General features: G+C 45.0%; 1 protein-coding gene across 29 annotated transcripts in view; it reads right to left on the minus strand.

The window, feature by feature from the left end:
* The window catches only part of macf1a (microtubule actin crosslinking factor 1a), a 228,628-nt gene that overhangs the window by 20,529 nt on the left and 182,522 nt on the right, over positions 1–25,577 (minus strand). For 19 of the 29 annotated variants that reach the window (XM_047605949.1, XM_047605948.1, XM_047605960.1 and 16 more), the window contains 13 exons: positions 11,697–11,858; positions 10,931–11,101; positions 9,066–9,232; positions 8,145–8,304; positions 7,409–7,735; positions 7,068–7,152; positions 5,212–5,438; positions 3,658–3,864; positions 3,352–3,579; positions 3,061–3,279; positions 2,102–2,305; positions 1,502–1,510; positions 676–901 (listed from right to left, as the gene is read on the minus strand). In XM_047605949.1, coding sequence (XP_047461905.1) covers positions 676–901; positions 1,502–1,510; positions 2,102–2,305; positions 3,061–3,279; positions 3,352–3,579; positions 3,658–3,864; positions 5,212–5,438; positions 7,068–7,152; positions 7,409–7,735; positions 8,145–8,304; positions 9,066–9,232; positions 10,931–11,101; positions 11,697–11,858 — 2,392 coding nt within the window. The remainder of the gene's footprint in view (positions 1–675; positions 902–1,501; positions 1,511–2,101; positions 2,306–3,060; positions 3,280–3,351; positions 3,580–3,657; positions 3,865–5,211; positions 5,439–7,067; positions 7,153–7,408; positions 7,736–8,144; positions 8,305–9,065; positions 9,233–10,930; positions 11,102–11,696; positions 11,859–25,577) is intronic. The other 10 variants (XM_047605955.1, XM_047605964.1, XM_047605963.1 and 7 more) reach the window with 3 other exon arrangements.

The raw sequence follows: 25,577 nt of genomic DNA on the forward strand, positions 1-25,577 counted from the left end.
TTAGTAGCTGGGTTCACATGGAGCCAAATATTCTGATTATATTCGGTTTAGAAGCTCAAACCGAATGAAATTGCTCCATATAAACAGCTTCTCCCAAACCGAATTAAATTTCATCAGGTTTCACAGGGGTAGAATATTCCTTTTTCCGATCTAAAGTCATGTAGACGATGAATCTGAATGAAGTCAGGCCTCGTTCTGTCTGAGCTCTGTCTGGACGGAAACGCGCAGTGATGTTCAAGTGACGTTTCTTCAACCGGAGAGCTTGTTTTTAAGAACAACTCTGAAAGAACTAGACATTATCGCAGTAAAAATAGAAACAGTTTAAAAAGGTTCATCAAAAATTAATTGAAGCTGGGATAGACTGAAGCTTGGAACAATTCTCAACCGCTGGAAAACCTTGAAGACCAGCTACTATAAGGCTAAACAGCTGTTGCTTTAATAATAAAACTGTAAAAACAATAGAAGCTCCGACTGATCGGACGAGAGACCTCCATCTTTGATGTTTCCATTGATCTGTGCACGTTACATTAAAAGTAGTGGTGCATGTAAACACCAGATCAGAACAGATCACCTCACATGTAAACCTTGAAGGTCTCTATGTAAACCAGGCTGGTGCTGCACTGGTGCATGTAGAATTCATCGTGCGTTTGTGTAAATTTGTTTCCATCCACTCACCCTGAGCTGCAGGATCGTCGTGAGCAGCTCGGCCGATGAGCTCCTCTCCGCGGGCGCAGAGGGCAGAGAAGCTTGGCAGCAGTTTGTCCAGCTCCAGCCCTTGGGTTCGGTGCTCTGCCAGCTGCTCCCTGATCTTCTCCACCTCTGCGGCCACTGGGGGAGGCTGCCGCAGCCGCTGCACCGCCCCCTCCAGAGTCTCCAACAGCGGGTCCATCTTGTCGTGGAACTGAAGACAGAAGGAGACGCGGAAGAGACGGTTATAAATTGGGTTTGGTCTGATTCCTGGGTGACACTTTGAAAGTGGGAAAATACTGAGATGTGACGTGGGTGGTCAGCCATCTGTGGAGATGATTTAAATCATTTAAGTATTAAATATCTCAGTGTTGCACTTTCAGTGCGTCACCCAGGTTCTCAGAAAGAAAAAAAAAAAAAACACGGACTCAATCTACACAAGAGGGAAGCAATTTAGATAAGAGCACGATACAGTTTCTGATTGATTCGTTACTCACAAAACAAAACTCCTCTAGAAACACGGAGGACATTAGGAGGTACAAAAAAGAGCTTGAATTAATTCTTGTTTAGCCTTAATTCAAGTCTGAAGTCTAACAGATTCGCTTCAGTCACATGATTCAGCTCAAACGTGGAAATCAATAAATCTGCAGCTCAGCTTTAATTAATGTCCAAATTTGTATTTAATGGGCAGACGACGTTTCTCTGCTGAGATTAGAACTTAACTGGTGCAGCATTTCCTCTTATTGATTTCTCTTTTTGTCACCAAATCATGTGTAACCACCAGTTTGTTGCTGTTGTCAGTCTGTGGTCTTACCTCTACCAGCTGGGTGATTGCAGTGAGCAGTGACCATGGAGAAAATGGTGGTGAGGGTGGGTGCAACACACACAGCACATCCACAATGAACGAGGGATGGGGATGGAGGAGAAGGAAGGTTGCGAGGATGAAGGGGGGGGGTTGAGGGAGAGGGGTTAAGTACAAGGGTGAGTGGGTGGGAGAAGAGACAAGGATTTTTAGGATGGAGTGAGGGATGAGGACAGCGAGGTGGACGGGGTGCAGGTGGAGGACGAGAGGGAGCGATACGTGGGGCGGAGGGTGGAGAAATAATACAATGAGTTAAATCAGAGTCATGCATACACAGTACAAACTTGATAAAGTGACGGCAGCGACAACAACGATTCAATGAGATGAAGAGCAGCTACGCTATGTTCTGCTACTGTGGAGCAGCACGCGAAAGTTAAACTTTAACAAAAACTGTGGCAAAGTACAAAAAAAAAATCCTCATTATCGTTTAGAGTGAAACAAGCAACACACTCACATGAAGCTCATGCTGTTTAGTTATTATTATTATTTTTTAATCTAAGTCTCTAGATACATTTAATGAATCCAGCAGTGGACCTGTGGCGTGGGACGTACCTGTGCAGACTGGGACACGGCCTCGTCCAGTGACGTGGCGCGACCTTTGACCTCCTCCTTGATGGCCAGGTAGCGTCGCTCGGCGTCGGTGTAGCGCTGCGTCACCGTCGCCCCCTCCTGGAGGCTGAGCTCGGCCAGCTGGGGTCCGATCTTCAGGAGCTTGTCGATGTGGGGCTTGTGCTCCGCGATGGACTCTCTGAGCAGCTGGAGGGTAAAAATCACCAACAAGGTGAGAAGAGACTTAAAGAGATAAATAAAACAATCTGTTTAACCAGGTCAAGACATTCACGAGACGTACGGCCATAAATCTAATACACAGGTCACACACTGGGGGAACAAACAGAGCTGTTTACTGAGATATTATTATCTCTACAAAGCTGCAGAAATAAATATGTATATAAAAAAATCTACGGAGGAGGAGCACATTATCATCATTTTGATTTATTTAAAGCTGTACTTAGTTTTTTGTCTTTATTTATTTATAAATAAGTGAGAAAGGTCGTAGAGATAAATTTTATCTCTCATTTTACTCATTTTTGGAAACAATGTTCAAAATAGATAAATTCAAATCAACTGTTGCTCGATCGGGACAAACACAGGAATGCCTTTACCGTAATGATAATAGATGGTGTTACTGTTTATGTGCCCCACCGAATATCTCCCTCACATTTTTTCCCACGTCTTTTTTAACACTTTCTACATCTTTCCCGTCATGACAGCAACTTCTATCCACACATTGTCTGCGAGAGAAGGGATGTTTTCTCAGTCTTTCCATTAAGTTTCCAACAGTCTTCTTCTGTTGTATAATAAAGTGCTTAATAAGTTCATTACATGCATTAGCGCCTCCCGTGGTGACGGATTGTATTACACGCGTCGCCTATTAAAAAATCTGACTGCACATTTTTCAACGCAGCGACGCATCACGGCGGCCAAAGCGCTGACTATGAACCGGGCCTTACCCTCATCTGGTCCTGCTGCAGACGGAGAGCGTCTGTGTCGATGGCCGGTGGCGGCAGCTGGGTGATGAGGGTCTCCGTCTCGCCCAGCCACGGATCCAGTTCCTCGTAGGTCTCCCAGAACCGAGCCACCAGAACCTGGGCCTGCTCCAGAGCGGAGAACCGCTCGCTGTGGCTCTGGCTCACGGTGTCATAGCGAGCACTCAGAGAATCCGTCTTCACCTGAAGGGTTGAAGAGGTTCAGATACGGATCCTTCACCCGTCCTCAGAGTGAACTGTTTGTCGGTGACTCACCATCAGAGCGTCCCTCTGGGCGTCGCTGCAGGTTTCCAGGATGTCGTCTCTGGTGTTGAGGAGCTGATCCACGGTGTCTTTGTGCCGGATGATGTCGATGTTGAACGCTCTCTGGACCTGCAGCTGGGCCACGGTCACGTCAGGCTCCAGGCTCAGGGGCCCCAGAGAAGCCAGCTTACGCTCTGTCTCCCCAACCCAGGCCAGCTCCGCGTCCACGGCCTCCTCATACTGAGAGGACAAGTCGGCGTTTAGCAAATTTAAGTGAAACAAAGAAACACAGAGGGGAAATAACTCCGCCTGCAGTACCTGCTGCGACCTCTGGATGGCGGCTTGCACCAGCTGCACCCGCTGAGTGATGGTCTCGTCGGCCTGTCGGTAGCGTTGGTTGCCGTCGGCAACCAGGCGGTCCAGGCCTTCGCGGGCCCTCCATGGCACCAGATCCAGCAGAGCGCTGCCCACCTCGTTCACCGTGTCCAACACCAGGCGCTTCTCCGCCGACACTTTCTTCAGCTCCTGCCACAAAAAAAAAAAACGACGGGTTTAGTTTAAACGAAGCAGAATCGAACAGCTCAAGTGAAGTTACTTTTCATGTGAGATAAACCGAAAGCGTGTTAAACGGCAAATGCTGAAAATGTCACTGTGGTGTGCAACAAACTGGAAGGCGGGAACAAATTAAATGGCAATAATCCTTTGAATGGCTTTTATGAAGTTCCAAGAAATCAGCGTTTCTATGGTAACTCAGCAGAGAGGGTAGGCTGATACTGGAAAGGCTGAAAATGTCATTACAGACACAAATTGTCATTGAAATTAGCTTTTCACACTATTTCCTTGAATATTTTTATTCAGAGGAAAGAAAAAAAAATGAACAAATGATCCTTAAAACTGTGAAATGTCTCTGAAACTAATGGAGATGAAGAGCTGCACCTTGGCTAGTTGCCGTGCGCACGAGGAAAGAGAAGACAGACGAGAGACTGCAGATGGATTAATAGTTTTTTTTTAGTTTGTACACAACTGTCCACACTCGTCTAAACGGGAGCTCGGCTAAAGATTTCCAGATATAAATCGTTCCCCGCTGCACTGCACCAGCATCATTAGGTCGAATGAAGGAACATTTTTCTTCCGTTGATTTAGATCCTTTGATTACCGCACTAGTATCGGAGTCACTGGCTCTAATTTAATTTGAAAAAAGTGCTGGACGGAACATTATTTGTCATCTTATTTAACTGGAAACAGAAAGCTGCACAAACACATTTAAATCGAATGAGTGAGAGGATGAAATATCTAAAAGTGAAAATGTGAATGTGAAATGTTTTTTATACACCACCGGTCAAAAGTCTTATTTTATATTTAAATGTATGAAGTTTAATGTCCCTTTTCACTCTGAAATTAAAGCATAGACCAAATACACAACTGAAGCTACAAAAAAAAATCATGAAATCCATATAAGGTCTAAACTTTGGACTCATCACAGTTACCATCTTGGGCTGTTTAACATGTGAACACATTCTTTCTTTCTTTCTTTCTTTCTTTCTTTCTTTCTTTCTTTCTTTCTTTCTTTCTTTCTTTTTTTCGAAAATGGAAATCAAATATGTTTCTTTCCAATTTTGTTGCACAAGTTCCCAGAAATGTGTGTCACTTGTCTGGTGCTTTGTTTTGCATCACAAATCAGCTCCATGGGGTTAAAGTTAAAGTGTTTAGTGAAGGGTTTAGCGTTTTTGGTTGTTATATTAAATACTAAAATATAAGGAGTTGTCTGTACATGGCTACGAACAGATAAAATATGCAACAGATGCCGTTTTTAACAAAGTGACTCACTGGCAGACACACTACTGACACACAGACGTTTGTCTTTCCACACACCTTCTGTCTTTCCTGGTAGGCCGGCGTGGCGTCAGGCTCCACGTTGTTAAGCTCCGCCTCCACGCCGTCCAGCCACTGGTTGAGGTCGTCGTGGGCGCTGGCGAAGCGCGTGGCCAGCTGCAGGGCCTGCTCCAGGGTGCGGAGGGCCTTGCTGCTGCCGGCCGTCATCTCGGCGTATCGCGACTTGATGCCGTCCAGCTTCTCTTGGATCAGGAGAACTTCCTCACCTGCGGGAAGACGAGCGGCTTCGGGTCAGTCGGGGTCCAACGAGAAACCGGCGACTGAGCCCTTGAGTTATCTCGTAAAAATTCAGAAATTACAAACATGTTCTGTGAAATCCCACAGAATCCCCCGGGTTGACAGCTTGGCGCACGTATCGCGGCCACAACGCTTCACTAACCGTCCAAATATGACAGTAAATACACAAAGTATGACCAACAGACAATCAGCTAACTAACAGCCGAGCCAGTAAGTCAGCACGGCTAATGTCGTGATATGCAAAGAGAAACACAAACCAGATGTTAAGAGTTTGGTTCGCTGCTGGTTTAAAAATGTGTGGTTTGGATGCGGTGTGCGTCTGCTAATGTGTTTCTCAGACCAAAGTTGTGCATCTGCTGTGAGAACAAAACTACAAAACAACCTGCGTTATTACTTTAGCTGCTGTTTGTAGAAGTGTATAAAAGATGTCAGCAAACATCTCTGAAAACACAACAAGCAGTAATCTGACCACACGTTACCATTTCCAAACCAGTAATCACATTTAAGTTATTTATCTAAGTCACTGTGTGTTACTATTTTTCCCATTGAGTAAAATTTGCCATCAAGTATGCGACAAGTCAAAAAGAGAAATGCATCTTTTTTAGCTGCAAATACAGCCACTACTTTTCAAGTTTGTGTCAGCTAAAGAAAACAATATTAAGGTTCGCTGTCCACTCTGTGATGGTGATTAAGTCCTATCTAGGTTCAGAAACACCACATCGAATTTAAAGAAACATTTGGAGGGGCGGGGCTTAACTGGAGGCAAAAGATCTCAAACACTACAGCCTGTAAACGCTGGTTAGCTTATTTCAATGGTTTTGGCTGGAATGGATGAGGAAAACATATATTGTATTCACTCCCCAAGACCGTGAGTGTTATTTTAAAAAGCTGACTCTGACTGATGGGACTATATCAGACTACCCCTAAACTGGAAGGACATATTTGACCAAAGGAGGACAAAGAGGGGATGAAGTCTGGTCTGTCTTTATCAAGTGAAGCCTCTCCAACAAAGATATTACAAGAAATAAGTGGAAACACTGTGGAGGGAAACGTAGTAAATACAACTCCTGCTTGGTTAGCATTAGCATGTATCAAGAATCCTCCAAATAATGATTATTTCAGTCACAATTTATTCTAACCTATAATGTTCCAGGTTGAAAATGATTATGTAATAGATATTAATCTCATCTGATATCAAATGTGTGGTGCAAACAGAGAGTTGTGATGCGTTGGGACTCTAATCCTTTTGTCGACAACTGGCAGTGGCTGGTATGTGATGAAACTTCAACTTAGTGTTTTTGCTTTTTTGGTTTTGGCCTCAAAAATACAGCAAGATTTCATTTTCCAGGTTGAAACTGACACCTGAAGCTTCCCTGTGTTTTGCCTCCAGCTAACACCTTGACATCACAGTGACGTAGGCCATGAAGGGGTCTACTAGTTCAGTAATAAAGTCACTTGTAATCTAACTTTTAAAATCAACTAATCAGTAAAATAAGTTACTTTTTAAAGGAGCAACCAGCAATTGGATTAGTTTTTCAAGGTAACTGTGGCAACACTGACAACAAGTATGAAGACATTCAAAGGAGGTGTGAAATCACCTGTGGTCTGTTTGAGTAAAGCTTGTCCGTTCTTGATGGCCTGGTCCACGGTTTTCTTCCTGCTCAAGATCTCTTCATTTAGAGACTGAGAGAACAGAAAGATCGAGTGTTAACACTTAAAAGACTTTGTGCTGCAAGAACACAATCATTACTAGATATTTAAGGAATAAAACAACTTTTATGAGCTTTGAAAGAGATAATTACAGCATTTTATCAGACTTTATTTGCTCCAAATTATGTTTATGAAGTCATATCTAAAGGGCTTATTAAATGTATAAAAGTATAAAGTGTTCTTCATCAGGCTCCTTCACTCGTCGCTCAGCGTTTTCACAGATTCGTACCAGAGTGTGTTTGTGCTGCTCGGCCAGTAGCTGTGGCTGGTAGCTCTGGACGGAGACCTGGTTCAGTCTCTGAGCCACCTCCGCCAGCCAGTTCAGCACCTCTACCTCGTCTTCCCCGAACAGCTGAGCGTTGGCCAGCGCCTGCTCCAGCAGGCCGGCCCGCCTCGAGCACCAGTCGGCCAGCTCCGAGTGGCCCGACCGCACCGCGCCCACGCGCTCCTTCAACCAATCGCGATCGGCTGCGCAGCTGAGCGGGGCCAGCGATTGGCTGAGGGACTCGAGGCGGTCGACCTCGGCTTCTCGGGAGGACACGTCGTCTTGAAACGCCTGGGAAGTGTGTGTGTGTTATGTGTATATGTGTGTTTGTGGTAAATGAGGAAAAAAAAGAAGAAAAACAACAGACAGAATGGATAAAAACTCAAAATGTGAGCATGCTGATGACAAATCATAGAAAACATAAAAGGGATGAATTCAACTTAAAGACAAAAAAAAATGACACAAAATATATGAAAACTAAAAAAACTAAAAGGAGATGAACTTGTACGAGGTCATGTTTGGGTTGTAAATAAGAGCCTTGTGATCCCTAATCTTATTCTGAATCTTTAAATCAGGTTATCGCCGGCTGTGTGTCTATCAGGACTGACGTTTATGTCCCAGTCGGGTCTGTGCGAGCTTGGCCGGGCGAGGTGGGGGGGGGGGAGTAGGAGTGGGAGGGGTGCGGGGGGGCAAACGGTACCTTGTGCTTGGTGATCTGCTGGCTGATCTTGGCCGTCTGGGTTCCCATAGGCTCAGCGGAGCTCAGGCGTCTCTCGGTGGCACTCAGCCATTCTCCCAGCGGCTCCAGGGCTTCGTGGAACTGAAGAGCCAAAACCTGCAGCTCCTCCAACTGCCTCTGCCTGCAGGGGGGGAGGAGGGGGGACACGGGGGGGTAACAAAGGCAGATAAGGACGAGGAGGAGGAAGAGGAGGAGGAACTTCATTGCTATTTTTTAAAATTTTTTTTTAGACATTTTTATGCATTTTGCTGCATTTAGACCCAAGTTTGTGTCTCCCACCTGTCATCACCAGTTTATTAAATATTTATTCATTCCTTTATTCTACACACGTGATTTATTGTGATACTGTAGCCGCGCTGAGGCGGAGGGAAGGTTTGAGAAAAAGCCCCAGATCAAGTTTATGAGAGTGTGCCAGAGCCAAGAAAAGCTTATAGTGTGTTTGTACAGACAGAGGCTGTGTGTGTGTGTGTGTGTGTGTGTGTGTGTGTGTGTGTGTGTGTGTGTGAGCAGATAGCAGACAAGGTAATAAATTCCAGATACATGACAGACGTTTTTATATGTTGTCAGGCGTGTAAGTGAGCTAAGGTTGTGCGGTGTGACACTGGTTTACACGAGCAGATGCATCTGATATATTAGAACACAAGAGGATTCATGTCCACCGCAGTGAATGATTCCTTTCTCTGGTTAAAAACCACTTGTAGATCACAGAACCTGACTAAGAACTGAGCGGTTAAACAGGAAATGAGATAACGTGATGATGCAGCACACCACTCATTACCTCCTTTACTTTAAAATCATGTCAGATTAGAGCTGTTAGGGATTTAAGCTCGTGCTCCAGGACACGATCGGATCCTAAACCTGGTTACTTGTCTGCAGGTTTACCTGCCGCTGGCCTTGTCCAGTAGCTCAGACCACCTCTCTGCCAGACTCTGGAGCTGCGTCTGGATCTTCTCTCGGTCCTGGGTTTCCGCCGTGGCCGCGATCCTCGCTCCTTCAGCGCGGATCATCTCCACCGTCGGCCTGCGGTCGTCCAATAACCTCTGGAGCAGCTGGAAAATAACAGAAAAATAATCATTTCATTTTTAGAGGAAGCTCAGGAAGACGTTAAGAAGTTAAACTGACACCTGTTTAAAAACAAAGTTTACCTTTAGGGTTTATCTATTAGACATTTGTTTATCTAGATGGATATAATAACCATATTAAATTTCATCTGTCAAACCCAAACTTGAAAGCTAATCCCTCCATGTTTGCAGAAGACGAGGGTGTTTACACTTGTGACTGAAACGAACACGAAAATGACAACTAGACTGGAAGGATATAAATATGTGCAAATGCATCCTGGGCATGAATTATGTCAACTGCACATGCAATTTCTTTTTTTTTTTTTATATAAATTTCTGCAAAAACATTTAGAACTTTTGTGTATTTTATTAGAATAAAGTCATGTATAAAGCTTAATAAACACGGATGAAGGTTGGTGATACTTCCTCCTTCCTGTTTAGATAGAGACAAACTGGACTTCTCTACACTTTACTCTCTTTCTTGGCGTCACTGCTCTTCATCACAGATTAACTCATCCCGCAACCAGCAGAAAATGTTGTGAACATGTGATTATATAAGAAAAATACCGTGATATACATTGTCGGTCACCGCTCAGCAATAATTTGCGCCATTTTTCTGTTTTCAAACACAATTAAATCTAAATATTTGCTTTTCTACTATTAATTTAATCACATTCTACTGCTCCAGCATCAATTATGTAAATTGCATAAGTGAATTTCTCCTTATTTGTTTTTTTTTTTTTTTTTTTTTTTTTTGGAGTCTAGACAAGTTTTTTTTTTTAAATAACTTTCTGCAACAATATTTACTGCAACAATATTTACAACTTCCCCCTTTTTTCTTATTGCAATAAAGTCATGTATAAAGCTGTCAGGTAAAGCTAAATGAGTTAATAAATATTGACGAAGTTTGGTGACACTTTAAAAACCTCCTTCCTGCTTAGACAGAGGCGTGTTTGAAGACAGTTCAGTCTCTTTCTTGGCGTCACCTCCTTCCGTCACAGATCTAAACCCGTAACAACTGATCGTCAGCCGAGAAAACAAAACTCTTCACGAGCACAAACACAGGAAACGTATGTTGGATAAACACGGAAAAGTGTCGGTGTGTGTGTGTGTATCTGAAAACAATACAAATCCCCCATACCAGTGTGCGTCTCTGTTTTTATGCCAGTGCGACTGGCAGACGGTCAACTGGGGCCGTTTGGATGCCAGGCAGACGGATCATTGACTGTGTGTGTTTGTGTTTGTGTGCGCTCCCCATTCAAATATCCGTCCGACTTTGTTTGCGGCAGAAACGAGGCCATTTGAATATCTATCACGCTGCAATCAAACCTGCACGATAAGCACAAGGGCTGTTCTCCACAGCTCTGCAGCGGTTAAAAGGAGTACAAATAATAAGTGAAAGTGATGATTCAAATGCAGTTTAATTTGGACGAGGGTAAAAGCTGGCAGGACACTTCAAAGAAAGAGGAGCGTGGGCGTCGGGGGTTTAATGACGGCTGCTTCAAATCCCCGAAATGGAGACAACACTTTGCATCAAACGCAGCCGTGATGACGAAAACCAAGACACTCAAGCTGCTTTAAGTGTCACATCTGAAGAAATATTAAGATTCTCCTCGGCTGTATAAATTAAAGTGAAGTTTTATTTTACTGCCTTCCTCCTCCTCCTCCTCCTCCTCCTCTTCGTACCTTTTGCTCTTGGATCTGGGCCTTGACCACGCGGTACTCTGCAGACGGAGGCTTCTGATTGGCCACCAGCTCCTCGGTGTCGCTCAGCCAGCTGAGCAGCGGCTCCAGGGCGTCCTGGAATTTCCCACAATGCAACAGGGCCTCCTGCAGCTGGGCGATCCGCTCTGCAACCTGAGGAGAGAACGGATGGTTTTGAGTCGGGGGAAATTGAGGCGATAAATTTACGTCTACGGACTCGGAAAAACAGAAACTCTTCTTCCTCTTCCTGTTAAAATAAAGCTCTAAGGATAAATAATCTAATGAAAATCAAAATACTGAAAATAAACCTCCAAATTCACAAATGCATCCAGTGTTTTTAGCGTTGATGATGCCTGATGAGCTTACTGTTTCCTCCTGACGATGGTTTTAAAAACGTTACCTCTCAGTGCGTTTACATGCACAGCTTTATCGAGTTATGCTCAAAATTTAACTTTCTGAATGTGGTCCTTGTCCTAGTTTATATGTAACGCAGAAAATCAAATAACTGACGGGAACATGTGCTCCTCCTCCACACTAGGTGGCGATATGCGTCTTTTTAGCAGGTTAATACGGCCCCTTTCTGTTTTGACCTATAACATCTTATCATAAACAACTGAAGATGGATAATAGTACAGCGTAACGTGTTTGCATGCACTTAAGTTGTCCAGTTAAAGTCGGACTAAGGCAATAATTCTTTTTTTTCCCCCATGTGTATGTAAACACACTGAGTGGATCTCGTGGTTCGTACCCGCTTGTTGAGTGAGTTCCATCTCAGGTTGGTGGTGTCCAGGTCGTGCTCCAGCGCCTGGGTGTCGGTGTGTTTGGCGGCGCTCTGGATCAGACCCTGACCCACGGCGTTGATGTGCTGCAGCTTCGGCTGAATGCTGTCCACCTGCTCCCTCTCCACAGCCTTAAAAAGGAAAAGAAGAAACAGAGAGATGCAGGAACTGTAACTCACTGACTTATTATAATCAATAATGAATAAATAAAAGGCACGAGTTCAAACAGTTGTTTTGTCCAATCAGTGGGACGACAACTGGAACTCACATTATTTCCCTTCAGATTTAAATGACTGGATGTTAGGAAATGAAAGAGAGGGACGTGCAGAGATAAGAGAGGAAGGAAACTGGATGGAGGAAAAAAAACGCGGGGGGTAGACGGGGGATTACAGGGATTAGAGGTTCAGACGAGTAAGGGGCTGGCTGGAAAAAGGGCTGAGTCGACATTAACACACCAGGACTTTGTGTGTGTGTGTGCGCACAACCTTCACTTGATTACACACCCACATTCACACACAGTCCTACAGTAACATAAAGAAAATACACTTCCCCTGTCTGGCCACGTTACTCACAACCCTGCATGTTACCAGTTCAGGGCCGGAGCCATCTTGTGATGACAATAGAGGCAGCCACCCGACGCTAAACACAACCAGACTTGACTTCCACAGCCAGTGTATCTCCTCTGTAGCCAAATACATCCTGCAGAGGGTTTCAGCTCACCGGGAGGGTAGGGAGGGGCTGCAGCGCTCCCAGACAATTGCAAGTATTAGACTGAACTGTATTTGCAAGTGCAACCCTATTTAGAGACGCAGAAAATGAAATATTTTACTGTGCATAAATGACACACATGCATGAGTTCCAGTACTGGTTCCTAACGAATACAACTATTTTTTTTTCCATTATGATATGAATTTTTAATATACCGGCCTACCAGTGTATTTGATTGCACAGCGTTCAGCACCCTGCCCCTGAAAATGTCACCAATTTTAGTTTTGTGAATGACAAAAAAAAATGTTGCGCGCAGATTATAGTTATTACGGTGGCCGTTCCCACTGCTACTGACATTACAGACATAGCAGTTTAAATATGTTTAAATATGAATAAATATGTCAAAATAAATGAAACCGTAATTGTCCATGTTTAATTTATTTATTTATTTTTTCAATCTTTGAGCCGTAAATGTCTCCAGATTTACACATCAGTGGCCACGGGGTCATGCAAACCTGTTTTACTGCTAGTGTGGGATTATTCTACAATATTTACTCATCATCACAGTAAAATAGTCCATCCTTAGTCAATCTGCTGCATTAATTCCTCTCTCAACTAGTAGAAAATGTTGAAAAAATACTGTAATATACCTTTTATTTCTGTTTTCTACCATGATTTAATCTAAATATTTGCTTTTTTACTATTAATTTAATTACTTTGTGCTCCTTTTGCATACAAAACGTTGCTCCTGCTGGGTTTCTTCATGTTCCTAAAAGGGTAATAGGTTTTGTTCTCTCTGCAGTTGGTCTTACCGTGAAGAAATTCAACCCTAAAACAACAGCTAATGGAATAAAATGTCTTGACAAAAACAACATTCTGCTAAATTTCTATAAACCATTTTCTCGTACGCAACAATTTGCCCAATCCACAAAACAAGTTTTACAATTTCATGCTATTCCACCGATCCCCTGATCAGCGGGAACTCCCCGCTAACCACCACAAAAGAAACATTCGCCTCTGGCCGACTCCAGGACGAGATCCCGTCAGAGCGGGGGTCCGCGGCTGCACTGCGGCAGGACGAGGGGTCGCTTTCAGAGGAGTCCTGACATTCAGAACGGGCCCGCCGAGGGAGAATTAGGTCTGGTTGTGGTTTGCGATGCTGCAGCAGCCAAACCCCAACGGCCACACAAAGAGACACACACACACACACACACACACAAATAACCAGATGAGAGCTTCCAGGACACACACACACCGACACACACACATACACCAGACTGTGGTAAATCCAAGGCCTGCGGGAGAATAGCTGGTGTGAGAACGGTGGGAGGAGGGTGGTGGGTGGTGGGGGGTACAGTTAAAGTGAGTGAGAGGGGAAAATGTGAAAATGAAGGTTTGGGTTTCAGCGAAATACCATCGTGGTCTGAAAGAAGAAGGCGGCCGTGGGTGTTGAACGCTAAAATAATAATCTGATGTGTGTAATAAACAGGCAACTAACCGATGAGTAAGGGATCTGACGGACCGGTGCATCGCTACCAGAACATTTCAGCAGGTTAAACTTGATTTTTTCTTCAGTTTTCACCACGAAATATTAACCAAAGAGCAACACAGCACCGCTTTGGATTTATGAGGATAATTAATGTCCAAGGTTGCGGTTAAGTAGAATAAGTCAAATCCATACAAAGTTTTAAATCAGTTTTGTAGAAATAAAGCCAAACCAAAAGTCGAAGGATGTTCAGTTTCTTAAAAATCTGAATTACAGAGTCCTAAAAAGACAATATGTGCTCTGCCCCAAGCTATATATACATATATATATATGTTAGGAGACTGTGAAGAGCTGTCTGCCTTCCCTCAACCACTAAAATCCCAGACACAAACATCTATAATCATGTGGAAGGAACATGGGGAGCCTCCTTTCTACGACTGAATTAGGTAAAGTGGCGGCATATGAAAGGAGGGGGGCGTGTCCCTTCATACTGCATCTGTTCCAATGTAAAAAAACAAACAAAAAAAAAATAACAGGCTGCTCAGGAATTGTTACGTACAGGTGGTAGATGTGTGTTGATTATTTACTATTATTTAATATGACATGAGTTTGCTTGAGATTTAAAATACAGGCCAAAAAGTTTGGAAGCAACTTTAAGTTTTAAGTTTAAGATGCCTTTCTTATAAACCAGCATGAGTCCATGTTTTCTGGGATGTATTTACTGCATGATCAGACTCTGCTTTTACTGATATGAACCATTTTCCTGTTGATTAGCTTCGTTTTAGGGTCGAGAAAATTTGAAAAAGTCACAGCTTCAGTGCAAAAGAAATCACAGTTTGCATTATTCACTTTGACTCTTTTGAGAGTCTGCATTCACATGTCCCCTGAGGAAAGAATGTCTGCAAAGTTCACCAATGAAACTATGATCTTTTATAGACAAATCTGCTCTTGCTTCCAAACTTTTGGTCCGTAGTGAACGTAGCCACTGGATTGTTAAGACGACCCCTCCTGGTTATTTGTGAGTGGGTGATAATGTTCGTTGTTGGAACGGAATAAAACAGGATATTCTCTGCAACGCCACAGATTTATATATTATAAAAATAAAAATATAAAATGTGATTTATGACGTGTCGAGGACGTTTACAGACTCGCTCCTGGAAGCTGGACTGGAAGTTGTTGAGCTGTGTGTTTGTGAGTCTGCACAGTGGGTCATAATCAAAGGGTTTTTACAGCTTTCTGCTCATCTGGTTTAAATACGGCATCAAACTACAGGTTCTTGTTGAGTGTGTGTAATTACATGCGGAGGGGGGGGGGGGAGAGATGACTACAGGTATGAGTCTCTGGGCCTGATTAAATATGAATGAGCAGATTGTGTGTGTGTGTGTGTGCGTGCGTGTGTGCGTGTTCCTGTGTAGCCTGGACGCAGCTGTGTTGTGGTGATGGGCGTCATAGCCTCTTTGGAACAGGAAGTCTGTCGGCCAGAACAACAATGACTCCAGCCGTGACCCACTCCACCCTTCGCCTTATCCTGGTGTGTGTGTGTGTGTGTGTTCGTCCCAGATAGAAAGGGTATAAAAAATAAAAAAAAAAAAAAACACACACACGCAGGGAAAGTACAAAAGCACAGCCATTCATCATCCACACATGCAGTAGGATGTGTATACATGCGCTATAGCTTGCGTGCGCTTATATTTCCGTCTCTTCTTCTTCTTCCTTCTCTCTGTTTTCTCTCAGAGCGGTTGAAGCCACTAAACCAGAGCTCTGGAAACTGTCCCACATACTTGTCATTCTTCCCCACCTCAGCCAACACTCAGCAACACACACTCTGAACCCGACTTAACTATCACCAACAAACTTGTCACCCTCCTCCTCCTCCTCCTCCTCCTCTTCCTCACGTCATGTCATCCCTCTACCTCTTCTCCTTCCTCCTTCCCTTCCCCCAACAACAGCTGTCTCCTCTTTTTCTTTCCATCCTTCCCTTCTTCCCACTCGATCTCTCCATCTGGGCCGCAAACCCACACTGGCCTTCTCACTTCAGCCGTACATCTTTGGAGGACAAGCGTTAAAACCAGAGCAGATCTGAGGGGCCGGTGCTGCGGGAATTAAACAAAGACGGGCCGCGCGAGAAGATCCTGGAACGTTTGAGCCAGAATCAGCCACAACATTAAGACCACTGATAATGACCATGTTCTGGAGCCGGGATGTTGCTTAGACATGTAGCACCCGCCTACACCAGTACCTCAAAATGTTAGTTTTCTTTTAATTATAGAAGTTTGCTACTAAGGAACTCATATTTTCATTTAGCAAAAACATCTGCTTCATTAATGAATTTTAAGTCCCCTTTATTACACCAACACTCATTTTTTTTTAGTATTTGAGTTAAACTAAGGCCTTTATCTTTGTTGTTGATGTTGTCGTTTGTTACTGATTTATTTATTTGATGTGGGACGTACCGTAAATAAGCCTAGTCAGTTTTATTTTTACCTCTCTGGCACTTTATGTATTATTGTCTCTGTATTATGCTGCAAATACATAAATTACAAATTACCAGAACCCCCACCCCGTAGCAATGATGCTCCTTGATGGCAACAATGATCCCCAGCAGGATGCAAACACACAAAAATGCTCGAGAAACAACTCACTAGGTTCACTAGATCCCAAACTGATCAAGTATCTGTAGGATGATCCACCATAGAGGCCCCTCCCCTCAAATGCCCCCCCACTAACAACATCCTGTTTGCAGACCCCACAGGACACCCTCAGAAGACACATGTCCATTCTCTGATGAGTCACAACTGTTCTGGAGACACAAAAGGAGACTTACACTATACTAGTCATAATGTTGTGCCTGATCGACATATTCGTATAAACTTTGACAGCGACGTCATTTAAAAACGCAATGAAAGGGACAGTGTGCGGAAGAGTTAAACCTTTGTCCAGATACTCAAGTCTCAAAATTTACTGAAACTGAACCTGCTTCTTCATGTGCACATGAACACATGTGTGGATTATCTATATTTAGCCGTCACTTTCCGAGCCGACCGGGGCCCGAGAGGAGGAATAGCTGTGGCACGAGTCCAAAACATCACTCAAGGACAAATCGATCCCATAATCAGGACAGACGAGGGACGTGTTGGACAAACAAGAAGGACCCGAAGCTTTTTATTAACTGCTGCAGAAAACGAGAACAAAGGAAAACTCTCCACAGTCACGCTGCTGGGCTGAAGAGGTGAAGTAAACCAGGTCCACGGTCAAAATGAGGAAATGTGATCTTCTGCTAGAAGTGAGAAGAAGAAAGCCAGGAGGAAATAATGAACACCCTGAATATGGTGCATGATGGGGTAAAGCGATTCTCCTGACAGCAACATGGCAGCCGTTAACAGCCTGTTCCCTTCTCTTCCTGCCTCTGCCCTCGCCTCTCGCTCTCTTCCTGCCTTTCAACCCTTGTCCTTCCTCGCTCGCTCCTTTCTCTTTTAATGGAAGTGAGGGAGAGGAAGGAAAGGCAAGAAATCTGTTTCCAAACCGACCCCGTCTAGCTTTGCTTTGTGCAAACCTCACGCAGGGATCAGAGGTGCTCCGGCGTCCTCATTTGAACAACAACCAACCGATACAAATCTCATGCAAATACGGACGACATTCAAAAACAACTTCGCTAAACTCCGCCACCAGGAGCCTTAACGCGCACATCTTTCCCCTTTATTCAAAGCTTTTTCTCTCATCAACTCCCAGTGAGACATAGAAAAAAAAAATAATAAATGTAACACTTTCCCCCAGAGACGGTGATGGAGCAGCAGTCGTCCAAATCAGCATGAAAAATGCTTCAAATATTTGATGTTCTCGCTTACATTTTAAACCCGGCTCCAATGGGAGATCAATGCTTTCGCTTTCATGCTTTTCTGTGTACCTGAACACATCCCACCTCCCTCCTTCCCTCCCTCCCTCTCTCCCTCGTTCGCGGTTTTATCCCGGAGGCGGATGTTCACAACCTGAATTATCACATCAATCAAAACACAAATGTATGAGCTGCAAACCTGAAGCCACCTGCTTTTCTTTCTCTCCCTCCGCTCTGAACATCTGTCTTTTCTGGCACATTTGTTCTCTACTATTCCACCTGGTGCTGAACATCATTTAGACCACAAATGGTGCAGATTTTAGAAACCTGCAAACCTAACATTAGTCGGAGTGCTGCCTCGTACTTTATCACAAAAATAATTTCTAAACAAATTATGTGCCGTTAAGCCTTAAAGAGAACGAAACTCATTCAACAACTACCTCAAGTCATGTGAACTTGAACCATTGACTGTTTATACTATGGACAAACCCATCATGACTCCAAAAGTGAAGCCCAAAGTGGGCGGAGCATGCAGACGCCATGTTGGATGAGCTTTACTCCGCCCACATTCAGATACTCCAAACATAGACATGTTGGGGCGGAGTTAAAGCAGCCCGGACGTTGAGACCCGCCCACCCAAGTCTCAGGCTACCACCTGTCACTCAAAGCGGGAACGCCCTTAAAAATGATGCAGAATTTTAAACCTTAATAAAAAATAAACGAATGAGTTAGAGAAAAAAACAGCGAAAAAAGTGAAATAAACTATTGAGACCAAAACCGTGTTTTGTACCAGGCTGTAAATATGTGTAATAATGTTGTAAATTTGGGCTTTTTAACATTGGGGTCTATGGGGATTTGCTCCCTTTTGGAGCCTCGAGTGGCCACTCGATGAACTGCAGTTTTTTTTTTTTGCACTTCACAACGGCTTTGCCGCCTGTGGCCAGCTCGCACATATGTTCCGTGTGCGTGAAAAGAAATAACTCTTCATACCAGGAGGTGGACGTTAGGAACCAAAGAAGATCTGAAGATCTGCTGTACAGATGTGACCCCTCCTGAATTGAGCCGATCCGCTGGTCTGCAGTTGATTTATTCTAGATAATCGTGTTGTTGAAAAAAATATTTGCACATTTGAACTTCTAGATGAACTTCGAGATGAAAAATGAGAGCAGCCCTCGGCCCGACTGTCGGCCTTCGAATGTAAACGTGCGGTTTAAAAAAGAAACCTGTAAACAAATCTTTAACGATTATTAAATTCGAATGGAATGTTTTGAGCTCATCCAGACCCACACGTGATGTTTATTAATACATTAATGAGGCTAAATTAAGATCATTTAAGCGCAGTCAGAAACTAAAAACAACAAATCTTTATCTGCTCACATAAAGCCAGCCTGTCAGTCACTGTGCATGAGGCTACAACTGGTCAGTGCGTCTGTACTGCATGTTCCCTCGCTCCAGTTCATGAAGCAGCATGCAAAGCTCGTCCATCTGTCTGTCCGTTTGTGGTACACGCATACACACAGCGTACTTTAAAATGACAATAATCCAAAGGCCTTCTGCTTGTGCCTGCATGCCAGCGTCGCTCTCTCATCGTAGCCCCATGTCGCACTAGAAAGGTGCTTCCCTGTGAAAACAATGGCTTCCTCCACCCAAACCTCCCTGTCGTCTGTCACAACTCTTTTTGTGTCTGCTTCTTTGTCTCTGTAAACTGTCAGAGTCCCTGCGTGTGTGTGTGTGTGTCACATCGTCCCGTTTCAGTTCATTTCCACTGGCAGATTAAAATGGAAATCGGGCTGCGGTTTGTTTTCAGTGGATACCGCTCTGAATTGTGCACTAAAGAAGAATATTTTCACATATTTCTGAAGAAAGAAACCGTGAACAAAGACAAAGATGGAAGCCAAGGGGAGAGAACATGCTGAGCCGTCAACAGGCAACACAGTCCAGCCCGCAGTCCGAGCGTTAGCCCTGCCACATTCTTATCTGATATCTAAGTTTATATTCCCCAGACAACTCTGCACAGTGTTTGTGTAACCATGTTGGCGGAGGCTTTCCCCCTCACAGAGAGCCACGGTATTTACCTCTCACCTCCTTATCTCGGCAACAAAACCATCCACGCATGGAGGAGTAAAGAGGGGCGAGGGGGGGGGGCTTTGGATAAGGCAGAATGAGGGGAAAGGGGGGAAAAATTAGCGCAAATAAAAGAGAATTTCATTGCACTACAAAACTGCATGTGTCACCTTTTAGAAATGTGGACGAAAACCAGGGAGTCGAATTCCCCTCATCGAAAAACACGTCATCCATCCGCTGTTACTATAAAATAATAAAAGCCAGTGTTTGTGTGGCCGATGTGCATACCAAACCCGACAATCACCACCGAGAGAGAGAGAGAGAGTGAGTCCAAATGGGAAATAAGATTATATAAGGTCAATATAAAGCCCTCAAGGTAAGTATACCTTTAAAGGATTAAGACATGAAGAGCAGCCGTGATGATTTCTGACATTTTCCTTGAAAAACATCCTCTCTTTGACTTTCACAAACCAGCTTCTCCCCTGACGTCGTTTCAGGTCAGCTTCCCCTTCCCCTTCTTTTTTTTTCATCTGAGTCAGACTGGACACGACATGTGATTGCATTAAAACCCGGGCCAGAGAGGCCATTACTGCCGAGAGAACAAACAGACCTGGCCTCATATCACAATAAACACACAAAAATCAGTTAGACCCTCAAACAAACGCGCTCACACGCTAATAGAGTCTAATGCACTCCCACGCTGCTCAACGCCAACTAGAGCAAATGAGCTGTTACTGATAAGCCCGAGCAAGAGACTCGTGTGCCTGTTGGAAACTTTAATGGAGCGGCCAACAGATTGCGACGTCAGCATGAGATCAGACACCAGTGAATGTCGTGTATAAGCAGCGTGCGGTTCTGAATTAAAGTTCCACCGGCTTACACCAAACCTCTGTTAGGAGATTTGTAATTCAGATGAAAATACACTGATGAGTGGTTCTAAAATGCGCCTCAAAAAATCCCCAAACTAGCTAACTAGTCATTCACAAGTGAAAAAAAAAACGAATAGGCCTCTATTTGTCTCCACAGTCAGACCACACACAGCTGTCTGTCTGGCATAACATTATGACCAGTGACTGGAGAAAAGAGTAACATCAACCATGTTATGAAAACTGTTCAAGAGATACAGTATTAGGACATAACGTTATCGCTGATTGTAGTAATTTTTCAGTGGAACTACAGCACTCTTTATAAACACACATCTGTCAGCCGGGTAGAAACACAAAGCATGAGCATGAAAGCAGAGTTCCGATCGAGTAAATGTAGGCCAGACACTGACGTCCAAAAAGCTCGACGAGCTGCCAAACACACCGTCACGGCGACATGAACTCATACATACACCTTTACATGCAGCGCACACGTGTCAAAAGAAGACGGGAGACGAGTGACACTGCACAAAACAACAAGAGTCGAGTACTGAATGCAGAGAGACTCGTCTGACTGTCTGTCAGTTTCATGAAAAGCTAATCTCACAGCATTAATAAAACATCTAAGTCTGTGCAGTGAAGTAACTCTGTGTGTGTGCACACTTACACTGATTACATTCTTAGAAACCAAATTAAGCCAAACAGAAAAGTCATCACTGTGTATACAAAGACACCTCCACCACCTTTATCGCAAATAACTTTAACAAGATGGAAAACTTGGGCCTGAAGTATTTAGAAGCAGCTGGGATACGCCCTGCACCCGTGACTATGAATGGAAACATAGCATCCTGAGCATAAACAGAACAACAGCATGCCCTCGAGGTAACTGTATTAACTCTTCGCGCACTGTTCTTCCAGCTTCACACTAATAAGCAGGTGATCGATGGATCTAATACGTGTGCACACTGTAGATTAGCACTGACCTCCACACAAACTGAGTAACCCTGAGGGTAGTTTCCCATAACGAACCCCCTGCTCCCTCTTAGCATCATATTGCAACAATTTAAAGCCTACTACTGAAACACAACTAGCTAATTATGGCGTCTGCATAACTTCACCCCCCACGTATACTTTCCATGCCATGTCTACATCATCAGTTATTCTCTCGGCTACCTGACCCAATTCCTTTTTCCATGCTACGCCTCCGTGTGCTCAACATGTCCACGTCTGATGCATTCATTGCTAAAAACAGATTTTTGCTCTTCGGCTAGCAATAACTCTCCGAGCAGGCAAAATAGATCAATAACACGGGATCTCTGCGGTTCGATTTAATGTTCTCTCTTTACTTGAAACTGTATTTATGCCCTTTCAAAATCAATTACTGCTTTTAGTGCTTTTACTAAAGACCGAATAGATAAATATTACAATCAAACTACAGCGGAGGGACCGGTGTTCTCGGATAAATGCATCAGACAGCACAAATATGAAGTTCTGCAGCAAGAAATTCATAGAAAACTAATTAGATATCAAGCATACCTCTGACTGCGCATCAGCCTCGACAGCAGATTCGTTCTCTGCTTTAGTGCTCCTTTCTGATTCTATGAGGGGGTCTATGGGGCTAGATGAGCCCCCTGTCTGGGGCCCGTCATCCTGGGCCTTACAGGTTTGTACTTGACTTGTCTCTGTCTGTGTAAATAGGTTCTGTAGGAGGCCGGGTTCAAGCTGGTCCCAGGATTGGTCTCTGAGTGGAGGGAAGTCCAGAGCGGAGCCATCGGACTCCCAGTCACTGTCGCCCGTCATAGAGCCGAGGACAAACTCCACTCCTTCCATCCCAGACTGGGTCCCTTCAGAGTACGAGTCCAAGTCAAGCTCCTGAGTATCTTCACAGGCTGATCCGACATCTGAAGGGCCAGGCTGGGGCCGTTCAGGTGCCGCCATGTAAACAAAGCTGTCAGGAGAAAGGAAGGATCCCTCCTCCTCTGGATCTTGGCAGCAAGGTGGTTTGAAAACGGGACTCGGAGGAATAGAGTCCACAATTGGAGAGGGGGGGCAGTCGCTTGGGTACTGGGGAGGCGCAGAAACAGCCAGGTAAACAAAACTATCTGATATCACAAAGGCCTCTGAGTCTTTACTATCCAAACCTGCACCACGAGAGTCAGATTCAGGCGTCTGAGGTAAAGAGGAAGGAGGAGTCGAGTCTAAAAGATGAGGGTGTACGAGCGGGACAGAGTCTGATTTTGGGGTGCTAGCTGTCACTTCTGCTGTAGCCTCCAGATCTGACTCATGATCTGGCATGTCCAAACCTGAGGCCACATCTACGGGGACAAGTAAGTTCTCAGTCTCTGAAGCGAAGGATGTCCCTTCTGTGACGGAAGTTATTTCCATGAAAGGCTCACTAACATCTGAGGGGACTGGATCTTCTTGACAGGACGTTTGAAGATCAACATCCTGTGTACATTCATTGTCAGTTTCTTTTTCAGCCGTGTCCTGAGGCTCAAGGGAGTGATCCATGAGAACTACTCCCTCGCTACTGTCCAAACTTGGCTCAGATTGGTCACACACATCCCACTCTGTTCCTAACTCCTCTTCTTCCTCTTTTAGCTCCCCTTCATCCTGCTCAATGTCCTCCTCCACAACCTCTACATCCTCAGCGTAAGGGTTCAGAGGGTTTGGAGATGGTTCGTCATAATCCTCACCATCGTGCTCTGACGATGCCCCACTATCCAAGTCTGTTTCAGTCTGTGCAGGTTTCTCTAGTTCACAGTCAGTCTGAGTGATGTAACTAATAGCAGTTCTGTCCGGTTGGGACATGTGGACTCCGCTCGAGTCCGACTCCAGTTGCTGACCTAGAGCAGAGTCCGTTGGGTAACTCAACTCTTCCTCCTCTACCAGCGCCTTCTCCTTATAATTATAGCTAATGTCACAGTCTTCATCAATGAAACCATGTTCATTTTCATGGTCGCGTGCTTTCATCAATTTTTTAATTTCTTCCATGTTTTCGGGATCGTTTAAATCGGTAGTTTTCTCTAAACTAGGGGCACCGCTATCAGGCTCTGTGAAGTTAACTTCATCAAGAGGAAGAGTTCCTTCAAACTCTACATAGGGACTCTTTTCTGCTTCCTGTTCCTCTTCTATCTCCTCTACCTCCTCCTCTAGACGAGGAAGTGTGTACGGATCAAGAGGGTCAAGATCCACACTCATCTCCACTCCCTCTGCTCCTTCATCTTCCTGACACTGCCTCTCTAGCTCTAGGAAAAGGTCATCTGACTCAGCTTCTGAGCTGGGGCACGGCGATGCACTGGGGGCCCCGGGGCCTCCAAACCCTGTAGGGGGTGTCAATACAGGCCAATGTCCAGAAGACCCCGATAAATCCCAACCCTCTGATTCTAGTGGTTCCCTGTGCCAAGACTGGTCAATTATCTCCCTATTCTCCAGTTTAAGTACTGCCTCCCACTCCCTTTCCTCTCGCTGAGCTCTTTCCTCCTCTGCCATATCCCTTTGTTTTTTCCATGCCTCTTCCTCCTCCTCCTCCTCCCCCTCCTCCTCCTCGGTTATGTTCATGCAGTCTTCGGGCTCCTCTTCACCAAGCTCCTCAAGTATCCTGCGCTCATCCTCCTCAAATTTGAGTTCAGATGCTGTGCGTTCTCTGAGATCTCCGCCCTGAGCTCCCCATCCGAGCAGCCCCTCATCACCTCCCTCCTGACTGATGCAGGGGGAGAGAGGCAGACCTCCATATACCAAACCCTCCTCCTCCTTCAAGAAGGGAGATGGAGGATCAAGTAGATAAAGTGACTCTTCGTCTGTGTTGTTGTCATCACTCAAAAAGGGAGGCAGAGGGGGGAGAACAGGGAAGTTGTGTCTCAAACCGACCTGAGTCCTTTTCCCTGTTGTTATACTGCGGGGCCAGGTGCGAGCCTTGGTAGGGGGGCAAAAGACTGGTTTTGGGGGAATGAGTGGGGCATTATCCCCTTGGTCCTGGTCCAAAAGAGGAGAATCCCTCTCTGAATCTGAAGTCTTAATGGACTCAACAGGCTCCTCTGGGATCTGCTTAATTCCAGCTTTAGAAGAGCTGGCAGTCCGTCTGTGCTCGCCCCTTTTATTGTCTATCTGTCGAGACACACTGGGGCTATGCTGTGGTGTACTTCCAGAAACGTGGGGTGCTTGGCTAAAGGCAGGTGACCGTTCTTTTGAAGGAGATGGCACCGCTTGAGTCGACTTCTGTTGCTTCTGCAGCCCGGGATGAACCTGCTTTTGCCTGGTGAGAGGATGCTGCTGCAGAGGAGGCATGACGCTGAGTGTGGGTGTTAAAGAAGGTGATGTGGAGACAGGAGGAGTGTGTGGTGCAGACGATAAAGGGGAGGGGGTGTAAGGGGGTAAAGGCGTGGAGGATGTAGGGGTGGATGGGGGTAGGTGAGAAGGAATGGGCTGCAGAGGAGACAGAGGAATCCCTGCCCCAGACGAACGCTTCTCTGCTCCTTCAGAGGATGAGAACTCGAGTCTTTCTGCAAACTCAGGATAACTAGGAGGCATAAAAGCTTTCCAAGACCGCCGGTTCGGATTGTCCTTCTTGTCGCCGCCTTGATGCCGCCTCTTAGCCACTGCAGCCACGCCACCAGATCCAGATGAGGATGGAGCAATAGGCAAACCTGACCCTGCAAGTCCAACTGGAGGCGACATGATCTGAAGGTCACCGGTTAGCTTCAGGGCATCAAAGATCACCCTCTCATCTAGTTTCTTTACTCCTCCAGCGTTATCCACACTCCTGGAAACAAAGACGCCACCGAGATCGGCTCCGATGGTGCCGTTGCTGGATAACGTACTCCCCTCTCCTCTCACCTCCCCACCAGAACCCAGCGTACTCCTGGAGGGTTGACACAGTTTGGTCCCTTGGTCAATC

This window comes from Mugil cephalus, chromosome 14, assembly GCF_022458985.1.
Source record: "Mugil cephalus isolate CIBA_MC_2020 chromosome 14, CIBA_Mcephalus_1.1, whole genome shotgun sequence".
Taxonomy (NCBI): Eukaryota; Metazoa; Chordata; class Actinopteri; order Mugiliformes; family Mugilidae; genus Mugil; species Mugil cephalus.